This window comes from Cydia fagiglandana, chromosome 16, assembly GCF_963556715.1.
Source record: "Cydia fagiglandana chromosome 16, ilCydFagi1.1, whole genome shotgun sequence".
NCBI lineage: Eukaryota > Metazoa > Arthropoda > Insecta > Lepidoptera > Tortricidae > Cydia > Cydia fagiglandana.
In genome coordinates, this window is record NC_085947.1 from 9,783,290 (window position 1) to 9,796,730 (window position 13,441).

A 13,441-nucleotide genomic window follows, 5' to 3' on the forward strand; every position below is an offset into this window, starting at 1 on the left:
GAAATCAGAGAAATTTAAAGAATAACCCCCTTATTCATAAAACTTTACGAGCCTGAATTTATTAAATTATGTTTTATACTTTGTCATTCTTCACCGCCACCTCCTTGCGGTCCGACTCCTGGTTGTCGCACTCCATCACGCCCTTGACCACGTGCCCGTAGTCACCCTGTATTTACTGTATTACCTTCATGATCTCGAGCTCGTTCTTGAAGTCCTCGTAGAGCGTGGAGTTGCGCTCGGCGGCGTTGCGCGTGAGCTTCTTCACCGCCACCTCCTTGCGGTCCGACTCCTGGTTGTCGCACTCCATCACGCCCTTGACCACGTGCCCCTAGTCACCCTGTATACCTTCATGATCTCGAGCTCGTTCTTGAAGTCCTCGTAGAGCGTGGAGTTGCGCTCGGCGGCGTTGCGCGTGAGCTTCTTCACCGCCACCTCCTTGCGGTCCGACTCCTGGTTGTCGCACTCCATCACGCCCTTGAACACGTGCCCGTAGTTACCCTGTATAACATAATGAATATTTTATTAAGTAAGTATCAAAATTGAAACACGAAAAAAATACCTACAGCTCGCTGTCCAAACAGTTTTTTACACCACGACGGTGGTAAACAAGCGTGCGGACCGTCTAATGTTAAGCGGCCACTGCCGACTTTAGAGGAGTTACACGCACGTTGCCAACCCTACAAGCTTACAAGTATTCAGCTTACAAGTATTAAGAACACAAAACTACATACCTACACGACCTACAGAGTATGTAGTATTTGGGCATTATGGCTGTGGACTTCAGTTGGGGTGCTCCAGATTCGAGCGAGATGACTAGGTCGTAAATTGTTTATAGTAACTAGAACTAGGTACTACTACTATACGAATACTAGAATATTTGATTGATGACTGTGTTTGTTAGTGTCAACATTAAGGAACTTTTATTCGGAATTATATTATGCCCTCTTGGTCACTGAACATTCAGTGTCAGACGGCACTGGCGCCGTTAAGGTTCTGATATATCAAGCTGATATAATAGCTTAGAATAAATTTAAAAGTGGAAAAATTACTGTCTTGGGTGAGACTTGAACTCACGGCCTCTGGATCGATACTCCAGCGCTCTGCCATCTGAGCCACCAAGACCTCATCCCCAGCCAGCAAATCTTTCCACCATATTATAGGTCAAGGGGACCCTTAATAGCATCGCTCGCAGACGTTTCTGCTTGTTCAAAATTAAAATTGATATAATAGCCTCAAGAAAGGGGCGGTACACCTGTGTCTTGTTTGTTTTTATTCGACTCTCGACCTAGATATGTGACAGAGGGGGGAACGCTATTGAACTGAGTAGTGCAGTATAGTGTAGCGTATATATATACTCACGCTGCCGATCCTCCGGTAGAGCGTGACGAGGTAGGTCTTGCCCTGGCTGACGATGGACTCCATGAGGCGCGGCTGCGCGCCGGGCGGCTCGTCCAGCGCCGCGCCCGCGCCCGCCGAGCTGAGCGAGCGCGCCGACGCGTGCAGTATAGTGTAGTGTATATACTCACGCTGCCGATCCTCCGGTAGAGCGTGACGAGGTAGGTCTTGCCCTGGCTGACGATGGACTCCATGAGGCGCGGCTGCGCGCCGGGCGGCTCGTCCAGCGCCGCGCCCGCGCCCGCCGAGCTGAGCGAGCGCGCCGACGCGTGCAGTATAGTGTAGTGTATATACTCACGCTGCCGATCCTCCGGTAGAGCGTGACGAGGTAGGTCTTGCCCTGGCTGACGATGGACTCCATGAGGCGCGGCTGCGCGCCGGGCGGCTCGTCCAGCGCCGCGCCCGCGCCCACCGAGCTGAGCGAGCGCGCCGACGCGTGCAGTATAGTGTAGTGTATATACTCACGCTGCCGATCCTCCGGTAGAGCGTGACGAGGTAGGTCTTGCCCTGGCTGACGATGGACTCCATGAGGCGCGGCTGCGCGCCGGGCGGCTCGTCCAGCGCCGCGCCCGCGCCCGCCGAGCTGAGCGAGCGCGCCGACGCGTGCAGTATAGTGTAGTGTATATACTCACGCTGCCGATCCTCCGGTAGAGCGTGACGAGGTAGGTCTTGCCCTGGCTGACGATGGACTCCATGAGGCGCGGCTGCGCGCCGGGCGGCTCGTCCAGCGCCGCGCCCGCGCCCGCCGAGCTGAGCGAGCGCGCCGACGCGTGCAGTATAGTGTAGTGTATATACTCACGCTGCCGATCCTCCGGTAGAGCGTGACGAGGTAGGTCTTGCCCTGGCTGACGATGGACTCCATGAGGCGCGGCTGCGCGCCGGGCGGCTCGTGCAGCGCCGCGCCCGCGCCCGCCGAGCTGAGCGAGCGCGCCGACGCGTGCAGTATAGTGTAGTGTATATACTCACGCTGCCGATCCTCCGGTAGAGCGTGACGAGGTAGGTCTTGCCCTGGCTGACGATGGACTCCATGAGGCGCGGCTGCGCGCCGGGCGGCTCGTCCAGCGCCGCGCCCGCGCCCGCCGAGCTGAGCGAGCGCGCCGACGCGTGCAGTATAGTGTAGTGTATATACTCACGCTGCCGATCCTCCGGTAGAGCGTGACGAGGTAGGTCTTGCCCTGGCTGACGATGGACTCCATGAGGCGCGGCTGCGCGCCGGGCGGCTCGTCCAGCGCCGCGCCCGCGCCCGCCGAGCTGAGCGAGCGCGCCGACGCGCCGCCGCGCAGCCCGTACGGCAGCCCCAGCGACCCCAGCGAGTTGAAGCGCATGCTGTCGCCGAACTGCACACAGTCCACACACATAGGTAACAGGTATTTAAACAACATACTACAACTCGTTTTAGACTACGTTTTATTCATCGACACGGAGCAAATTTAGAGAAATCTAATTGATCTTTCTAATACCTTTAAACGAGCAATTCTTGTATATTTATTTATTTATATGTATATATATTTCGGGGATTTCGGAAACGGCTCTAAGAATTTTGATGAAATTTCCTGCATGTGGGTTTTCGGGGGCGAAAAAGCGATCTAGCTAAGTCTTATCTCTGGGAAAACGCGTATTTTTGAGTTTTTATATGTTGCCGAGCAAAGCTCCGCCTCCCAGATATTACATAATTTACATATTATAAACTATAACCGATGCTCCGTTATGTCACAAATTGATTCAGTTTTACAGAAAATACGCGCCCGCTGAAAATTCGAGAGTTGGGCGTCGTGATCGTGAACAAATTCCAAGTGAAGATGTATACTAACCTCGTTAAATGCGAATCAAGGCGCGTAGCCAAAGAGCCAATCGTTACCGCTCTGTGCCGTATCGTAGTCAAGTCATCTCTCTCTATCACTCTTCCACACTAATGCGACAGTAACAGTTGCGTTTCGTTCGCTACGGAGAGTTAACGATTGCACATTGGCTACGCACCCAGTCGTGAACTGATGACTAACAGCTATTTCATCAAAATTACATGTTTGTACTAACCGAATTATTGTACTGTTCTGAGAGCGTTCCGTTCATAGACTGCACGCTGCTGTCCTCCGATATTAACGATTTGTTGCTGCCGGCGTCGCTCTCGCTCGGAATGAATCTGTCACCTAAAAAATAATGTTGCATGTCAATTTCTGTTATTACTGTAGAAAAAACTAGGCCGAACAAGACCAATCCGATAAGACTCTTGAAAATGTACGATTTAGGGCGTCCGCTAGGTGGAACAGGTGACCGGGTTAAGACGGCATAGAGGAGGGTAAATTTTCAGATTCTGTCAAATTACCCCATCACACACACAAATGCAGATCACGCACACTACCTCAATTTACAGGGACAGGTCAGTGACCCCTAATGTTTTTTTAAAGGTGCTGTTTTGAGTTTGGTGTTAACCACTGGCCGCTTTTGAGGAATTCAAACTGTCAAAGCGTTCCTTTGTGATAAGACAGAGAAAAAGCACTTTTTATATAGCTTCCCTTATTTGTTCATGTCATGTCATAGGTATGTGACGTATTTAAATGTAAATAATCCTAGTTAATTCATTTCGTTGTTGACTTTTGTATTAAGATAGAGGTACAAACAGCAACACCGTAACATATTGTCAGAAATAAAAGGAAGACCATGAATTTTAACATTTGATGTGAAATTCAACCATGTACCTAATTATTTAAAAATCTATGATTGCAGTTTAAATTGTTTTTTAAATTAAAATAATGTCTTCTTTCAGCAAAATATCCTATCTACGATATTTAAGGTACTTTCCCTTGATGTCCCATAGTCTTGGGACGCCCTGTAGATACCTCAACCTCACCTAACTTATTAGTAAAACAAAACCAGAGCATTACAAAAATGTCCGAAGGCCAAAGCCACGCTGATAAGAGTACGACCTCGTCATATAAACGTTCACTGAAAGAAATCCAAAGGCATTTCTTATAATTCTATTTCGTTTCTGAGTTATCGTTTTACACCGAACATCAATCAAATAAAAGCACGTTGTTATTTGATAGATACATTTATATAAGAATCGTCGTCACATCAAACCAACATACTCGTACACCAGACCACTCCGATGGTATTGGCTTTAAATATCGTTCTTTCGACTGATAATATAGCCACTAAAACTCGCTGAGACTGCAGGTCGACTTTTGATTTCAATTTCTTGATAATATATCATTGAATTAACTTTAACTCAAAGCACTTGATAGCTCTTTAGCCAGTCAACCGTCCGGCCCGCGAGACTGTTTTCCTGTCAACCGTCCGGGTTTTTTTAGCGACGCACGCCCCGCGCAACATATTCACAATTTTCAACAAAAATTATAACTACACTGCCATCTAAATTTTTTTAGAGCTAACTATTTAGTTAGGCTATATTGTCGCATCAAGAGAAATAGTAAACAATGCCGAAATATTCCGTTAGATGACTCTGAATTCAATTCTTTCTTCCACCCCTTTGGATATTAAGGTTCCCGCGGACGGTTAAGAGCATATTTTTTTTGGATACTATGCTATCGTCGGACGGTCAAGTGGTTATAATAGCAACAAAACTGGGTGAAACTAAGAATTTTATTGCTGATAATATGTGAACAACATTGCTTCGTCTTCATAAATAAAATTGTTTACGTTATAATGTGAAGAATTTTATTGGTAAATTGTCTCTTCTTCTTCTTCTTCCTGGCGTTATCCCGGCATTTTGCCACGGCTCATGGGAGCCTGGGGTCCGCTTGACAACTAATCCCATGATTTGACGTAGGCACTAGTTTTTTAGTTTTTTAGTTTATTGGTAAATTGTCTATCTAGTATATTGACATTATGTCGTATATTTTTTTTAAATGACATAATAATTATGAATGCCAGCACAATGAAAATTTATTCCAATAAGAAAAAACAATCTTCAAACTTTTTTCATTTTGAGTGAATTAGGAATAAACTTATTACACTGATTTGGTTGTGTTAGTATATTTTTTAAATAATTTGTTTTATTTTTTAAGTATTATAACTTGTGAATAAAAACAAATCAAAATTTTAATGACTCTAGGTCTCCGTGTGACATTATTTATTTACCCGATTTATTTAGAACACAGTTTTGACATGAATTTCTGTCAATATATATGCCAAAACGAAATGTCAAAATGGGACGCGCAGGTACGCGACCGCTCCGGACGAGCCCCACCGGGCATCTCAATCAAAGGAGAATTTAGACAGATATGGCGGATGTATGGAAATTTTACGAAAGTTTACATTTACGATTGAATTTCTCTGTTGCCTTTAAGAGAAAAAATTGGAAAAGGCTGATTCGTTGTAGTCCAGTTACCTGGCTTTCAGAATCACTCGATATTATAGCTTGAGCATCGACTTTTTTATACAAATTTTACTAAACGCTGACACCCGTTCATCTCATTTTAGGTACAACTTTGCATAAGTGTGTTTATTATATTGTACAAGATTTCAGATTTTCAAGGGTGATTCATTGTAAACACACTCTTTGGGATAATAATGACATTTATTATATTTTTTTACTAAGAGATGTGAACGCTAGCGACTAAACGGTGGCTGCCTTTTTCGCTGATTTTGCTCGACGCAGTCTTAATAAATAAATCATAATTCATATATTTATTGCATCCATAATAAATACACAGGTGTTACATAGGTACTTAATACTAAATAGTTGTTTCACATATGCCCTAGTATGGGAAATATGTAGTATGACCAAGGCTAACGGGCGCGGCCGCGTGCGACGGAGTTTACCTACGATGGCACCCGCGTGCGTGCGCGCGCACCGAGCACCCGCGCCAGCTAGTGGACGCCGTTAGGCCCTATGGAGACAAGTATAAATGTGGCAATTCAACTGGCATATTTGGAACTTTGGCTATTAATTGACATTGGGAGAAACAAATTGCTAACTGAATTGCTAAACAAGAAACTAAAACAGAAACTGGAAGATAAATAAATGAAAGCAAAAGGCATGATAACGGTCTTCTGTAGGAACTTACTTGAAACAGTATCTGCGTGGTCCATGTTGTTGTCTAGAGAAATCTTTGGTTCTTCATATTGATGTACAGGTACGTATTCTGCACAAAAACGTAAATTATATAATTAATACTTTCGGGGTTCATATTGTTCATCTTTCCTACGGCTCGTTTTACATACACTTTAACTATTTTTCAGATTAGGTTAAAGTTAGTAGCTTTTATACCTCTCCTTACTCCTATAATAATCAATCGATCGATAAGTCAAACGAAGGGACATAATTATGATTAAAATACATCATTTTGTGTAATAAAAATTCTATAATGTCAATAACCAGGGATGAAAATGGGGACTACGTTTGTATGGAGAAGCGGCTAAACACTTTCCTCTTAACGTCCGACTGCGTCGCATACGCACTCATCGTATTTGCCCACTTCCCCGAGCACCCCCTGCGTTGACCCGCGGCAGAGCATAACTTATACTTTCTCTGTATCTTTAGGTATTTAAATAAAAGTAAACAATCAATTTGTAAATTTTCGGGTAGTTAACATTTATTGGTTAACCAACCAAATACAAAACCGCCTGGATCTGTCACTGAACGATCTAACTTTGTTGATAATGTAGGTTGCATTATTCGTCATGTAATTGTTTTATCTGCTTTTGTTTACTTTTATTTGAATACCTAAAGATACAGAGTTTAGGCCGCGGTAACAGCTTACCGGCGTGCAGCATGTGGTTGATGTCCCGCATGATGGCCTGCGGGCGCGGCGGGTCGGGCTGCCAGCACGGCCGCAGCAGCGCCCACACCTCGCTAGGGCACCGCGCCGGCCTCATGAGTCGCTCGCCCATTTCGTAGCTCTGGATTAAACAAGTGCTATTAATAAAGTAGTCTCTATTTTGCCTGTGACTAACTCAAGGGAAATCTTTTAGAGATTCCGTAAGCACGAACAATATTGCCAACAGACGACTCGCGTCGTTTAAGCCGAAATAAAGGTGCGACTATTATTTTGGCTGGCGTAGTAGGTATGTACTTAATAACAGGCTTATGTCTCATACGCAATTGCGGTTGGAACTTGGACTTTAATATGACAGCGCGCGTGGTCGTACGCTCTTAGACGCGAACTTAAAATTACAGTATCAACGCGGTTGAAAGCCCTAGTGCGTACGTGGACTTAGGGCCAGTAGCACCAACCACATTTGACAGACTGATCAACGTCAGCCGGCGCGCCCCGGCGCTTTACTATGAAACTTTCCATACATAAAAATTTAGCGAACTCTTTAACGATACGAACAGTTTGGTGCAACCGACCCTTAGTGTCTTCACTGTTGGTGAAGGAAAACATCGTGAGGAAACCGGATTTATCCCAATTTCCCCTCTGGGTTGGAAGGTCAGATGGAAGTCGCTTCCGTACAAATTAGTGCCTTCGTCAAATCCTGGGATTAGTTGTCAAGTGGATCCCAGGCTCCCATGACCCGTGGTAAAAATGCCGGGATAACGCGAGGAAGAAGGAAGAAGGGTGATCTAAACTTCGTAACTTATGTATTCGATAATGTAAAATGAAAGTTAGACAGGTATTTGTTTGTGTACAACTTACCCTCGCCGTGAGGATGGGGTTGGTGTCTGTGGGAGACTGCCCGTAGGAGAACACCTCCCACAGGGTGGTGGCGAACGCCCAGATGTCGGCGGCCACCGAGCGCCGCGCCAGGCTCATGTCCGAGTGCAGCTCCACCGGGATCCAGTGGACACTGTGGAAAATATTGTATATCTTGTTGTTGGCTCGTTGGTTAAAATATGTAGTTTATTTTTGCTGTTTTTATCTAACCCACATTATTTATGCCCATGGGAAAAAATCACGCTCCTACTCATTGAAATGAAGACCCGTAATCTCAAGGAGTCAATATTAACTATCTAAAATCGACTCGTTAGGCGACCGTTGGCGGTCACGATTCCGTGGGTTCATCAATTGTGTTGAATTTTTCGTCCATACTGTACTGAGACTGCCTTTGCAACTGATTGTTATTATTAAAAATATAAAATAAAAAAATAAATAATTCAGGCTATGTACGCCCCACTAAAGGGCACAGGTCTCCTCACATGCGCAAGAGTACTTGGGCTATGGTCCCCACGCTAGCCCAAAGCGGATTGGGGATTGTTATCATTAGAGCGCCAAAAACCCGCCGTTTTCACGGATCAGCATATTGAAACTTACTCTTGCGCGGTGTAGCGGCGCAGCGAGGGGCCGGCCAGCTTGACCTGCAGGCGCGAGTCGCGCGCGGCCAGCAGCAGGCGCGAGCAGCGCACCGACCCGTGCACCACGCCCGCCTCGCTCAGGTCCCACAGCGCGCGAGCCAGCGTCGCCGACACCTTCTTCAGCATAGTCAACTATTATAAACTTACTCTTGCGCGGTGTAGCGGCGCAGCGAGGGGCCGGCCAGCTTGACCTGCAGGCGCGAGTCGCGCACGGCCAGCAGCAGGCGCGAGCAGCGCACCGACCCGTGCACCACGCCCGCCTCGCTCAGGTCCCACAGCGCGCGAGCCAGCGTCGCCGACACCTTCTTCAGCATAGTCAACTATTATAAACTTAGTCTTGCGCGGTGTAGCGGCGCAGCGAGGGGCCGGCCAGCTTGACCTGCAGGCGCGAGTCGCGCGCGGCCAGCAGCAGGCGCGAGCAGCGCACCGACCCGTGCACCACGCCCGCCTCGCTCAGGTCCCACAGCGCGCGAGCCAGCGTCGCCGACACCTTCTTCAGCATAGTCAACTATTATAAACTTAGTCTTGCGCGGTGTAGCGGCGCAGCGAGGGGCCGGCCAGCTTGACCTGCAGGCGCGAGTCGCGCGCGGCCAGCAGCAGGCGCGAGCAGCGCACCGACCCGTGCACCACGCCCGCCTCGCTCAGGTCCCACAGCGCGCGAGCCAGCGTCGCCGACACCTTCTTCAGCATAGTCAACTATTATAAACTTACTCTTGCGCGGTGTAGCGGCGCAGCGAGGGGCCGGCCAGCTTGACCTGCAGGCGCGAGTCGCGCGCGGCCAGCAGCAGGCGCGAGCAGCGCACCGACCCGTGCACCACGCCCGCCTCGCTCAGGTCCCACAGCGCGCGAGCCAGCGTCGCCGACACCTTCTTCAGCATAGTCAACTATTATAAACTTACTCTTGCGCGGTGTAGCGGCGCAGCGAGGGGCCGGCCAGCTTGACCTGCAGGCGCGAGTCGCGCACGGCCAGCAGCAGGCGCGAGCAGCGCACCGACCCGTGCACCACGCCCGCCTCGCTCAGGTCCCACAGCGCGCGAGCCAGCGTCGCCGACACCTTCTTCAGCATAGTCAACTATTATAAACTTAGTCTTGCGCGGTGTAGCGGCGCAGCGAGGGGCCGGCCAGCTTGACCTGCAGGCGCGAGTCGCGCGCGGCCAGCAGCAGGCGCGAGCAGCGCACCGACCCGTGCACCACGCCCGCCTCGCTCAGGTCCCACAGCGCGCGAGCCAGCGTCGCCGACACCTTCTTCAGCATAGTCAACTATTATAAACTTACTCTTGCGCGGTGTAGCGGCGCAGCGAGGGGCCGGCCAGCTTGACCTGCAGGCGCGAGTCGCGCGCGGCCAGCAGCAGGCGCGAGCAGCGCACCGACCCGTGCACCACGCCCGCCTCGCTCAGGTCCCACAGCGCGCGAGCCAGCGTCGCCGACACCTTCTTCAGCATCAGCACCGACACCGTCGACCCGTGCTCCCTGCCACAATCAAGTACATATTTTAAATAATTCTAGTTCTACATTTTACAAAGTATTGACTAAGAGAGACCCCACACTAGCGCCTCCTAAGCGTCAGCGTCTGTCTAGGCAACTCTATGGCTGTTACTCAACGCATCATTGGCGCAACTACGCCGCGACACTCAACATCATCAACATTAACATTTATTCAGCATATAGACCACAATGGCACTTTTACACGTCAACATGGAATTCACATACAAGCAAAAACTATTTGTTTTTTTCATTCTGCACTGACTAGATTCCGAAGCTCAAAAGACGCTAGTAGGGTCTTTTTAAAAATCTTTCATGAGTTAAAGTAGCATGACGGCGATTTGCCTCACCGGCATCTAACTAGGAATAAAATGCCGATTAGTAATATCGATTTAGCGGTGAGCGGGACGACGGGGGACGGTGGGATATAAAAAAATTACGGAACTCAGTTAATTGTACATGTATAATATTTGCGTATTTGCGTATTATACCTGTGTAAGCAATCTCAGGGCCACTCTTTCTCGCAGCAGTTATCAAATTTTTTGGGCCGTTTAGGTGATAACATTTTAAGTAACAGTGGGGGCCAGGTTGACGCCGCCTATTTTGATTTTAAAAAAGCGTTCGACGTCGTCGATAATGACATCCTGCTAAGAAAGTTGGCTGGCGTAGGTTTGACTCCTCACTTATTGAAATTCTTTGCGAGTTACATGACTGACAGGCGGCAGTATGTGGAGTACGCCGGACACAGGTCGGATCCTTATGTTGTGAGGTCTGGAGTAAGTCAAGGAAGCAACCTTGGTCCTTTAGAATTTATTATAATGGTAAATGACTTGCCCCAGATTATCAGACATGCCGGATGCTTACTGTTTGCGGATGATTTAAAGTTATTTTTACCCATAAATAGTGCTGCAGATTGCGTCAAATTCCAGAGCGATATAGACAGGGTCGTTTTATGGAGTGAAAGTAACAAGTTATATTTTAACTCATCCAAGTGCGTGACTATTACTTTTTCTCGTGCGCACACCCCTATCTATCACGACTACTATATCCAAGCCGAAAATTTAAAAAAAGTGACAGAGGTTAAAGATTTAGGTTTAAAATTTACATCTGATTTGAGATTTCGGGATCATATTAAAAATATTTGTAAAAAAGCTTACAGGATGCTTGGTTTTGTACTGCGTCGGTCTCACAGCTTTACGAACATTGGAGCAGTTGCGGCTTTATATAATGCTCTCGTCCGCAGCAATCTCGAATGTAATGCAGTAATCTGGGCTCCGCATGAGGCGAAATACCAGTTAATGATCGAACGTATACAAAATAAATTTATTCGTTTTCTGTATTTACGACAATATGGAGTATATCCTTTTTACCCTCTTATGTATCCCACGTTGTTTGTCCTGGGCATGGTGGGATACAACGAGTTGCAGGTGCGCAGAGAGCTGTGTCTGGCGACATACTTGTTCCGATTGCTGCGGGGGAAAGCCTACAACAGTGTTGTGTTGAGCTGTGTGAGCCTGTACGTGCCCGACAGGTACGTGTGGCGGCGGCTCCGGCCGCGGCTGCTGGCCGAGCGGCGCGGGCGCACCAACCTGCTCGGGAAGGCGCCGCTGACGCGCGCGGTGCGGACCCTTAACCTAGTCGCCGAGAACATTGATTTGTTTTGGTGTTCTCTGACTGAATTCACTAAGTCCACATTGTTCATATTATGTTATATGCGACATAACATCAATTAGAGATATACATATGTTAGATAGATATATAATTATATATGTTAATAGTTGCACTATTGTCTTAGGTTTAGCACCTGTAAAGATAGTTGTAAGTGTGGGAATAAATAAAATAAAAATAAAAGTAATCCTAACGATAAGTTTTTAGTAGTCGGTGACTTCAACATGAGTAATATTTTATGGACGCCCCGGGATTCCTCGTTAGTTCCGTCTAATTACGTAAGTAGTGATGAATGCAGTTTAGTAGATGATTTGTTTACACACGGTCTTTGCCAGTATAATGACGTCTTAAATAATTTCGGGAAGCTGTTGGATCTCGTTCTATCGAACGATGTTGTAAGTGTGTGCGAATGTCTGAATCCATTGGTACCGATTGACCCGTACCACAAAGCTTTAGTAATTGAGGTTAATTTCACTTTTATTGACTTGTTGCGATCCGACTCTCGCGTGAAATTTTTTTATAACAAGGGTGACTACGCGTCCATAAATAGTGAATTTTCATCCATAAACTGGGAGGCGGAGTTTTCTACGCGTTCGTTAGTTAATTCTCTCAATTTCTTTTACGAAAACTATGAACGACTGAGGCACAAATATGTTCCAAGTAAAAAAATTAAAGTTGATTCGTTTCCATCGTGGTTCTCACGTCCTTTGAAATGTGCTATTAAGGAAAAATTTAAATATTTGAAAAAATATAAAAAATATAGGAATAAATCTGATTTGGTATCGTTTACTGTACAGCGGGACAGAGTTCGAAGGCTGGAGCAACAGTGTTTTACTAATTATATTTGTAATGTATGTAAAAACGAGAATAATATATGTAAAAACCCTAAACAGTTCTGGTCATTTGTCAAATCGCGGTCTAAATCACATGGCATACCTAATAGTTTAAATTATGATGGTGACTTAGTTAACACTGGACCAGATATATGCAGGGCTTTCTCAGATTATTTCTTATCGTCTTTTTCAACATCAAATTCCAATAACACTGTTCCTAATCCTAGTAATGTTGTTAATTCTACAGCTATCTTGACGCGTATTGGTGTAAGCTCTGGTATAGTTAGAAACATGCTACTTAAACTAGACCCGTCTAAGTCAGCTGGCCCCGATGATCTACCTGCCCAGTTCTTGATAAATTGTGCTGATAGCTTGGCGGTTCCCATTTCCTTGTTATTTAAGCGCTCACTCGCAGAGGGTATTGTCCCGCCATTGTGGAAGTCGGCCTTCATCACACCAGTACATAAAAAAGGACCTAAAACTGACATCAAAAATTATAGACCTATTTCCAAATTATGTATACTATCGAAAGTTTTAGAAAAAATTGTATATAACCAAGTCTATCCTTCCTTGAAAAGTTCTTTTAGCCCGAACCAACATGGCTTTTTGCAGCGCAGATCGACAGTATCCAACCTTGTCCTTCTCAATGAGTATGTTACTGGTGCGATGGATAATGGCACCCAGGTTGATGTCATTTACACGGATTACAGCAAGGCTTTTGATCGTATTGACCATGCTATCCTGATATCCAAGTTGTATGACATCGGAATCTGTGGCGACTTACTGAGATGGTTCTCTTCTTATATCG

At 46.7% G+C, this 13,441-nt stretch overlaps 1 protein-coding gene across 1 annotated transcript in view; it reads right to left on the reverse strand.

Moving 5' to 3' along the window:
• LOC134671952 (tyrosine-protein kinase hopscotch) overlaps nt 1-13,441 on the reverse strand; it is a 59,431-nt gene that overhangs the window by 22,113 nt on the left and 23,877 nt on the right. Inside the window, exons 12-18 of the mRNA XM_063529835.1 lie at nt 9,926-10,120; nt 7,995-8,145; nt 7,119-7,257; nt 6,423-6,500; nt 3,430-3,542; nt 2,529-2,732; nt 346-498 (exon numbers count right to left, since the gene is read on the reverse strand). Coding sequence (XP_063385905.1) covers nt 346-498; nt 2,529-2,732; nt 3,430-3,542; nt 6,423-6,500; nt 7,119-7,257; nt 7,995-8,145; nt 9,926-10,120 — 1,033 coding nt within the window. The remainder of the gene's footprint in view (nt 1-345; nt 499-2,528; nt 2,733-3,429; nt 3,543-6,422; nt 6,501-7,118; nt 7,258-7,994; nt 8,146-9,925; nt 10,121-13,441) is intronic.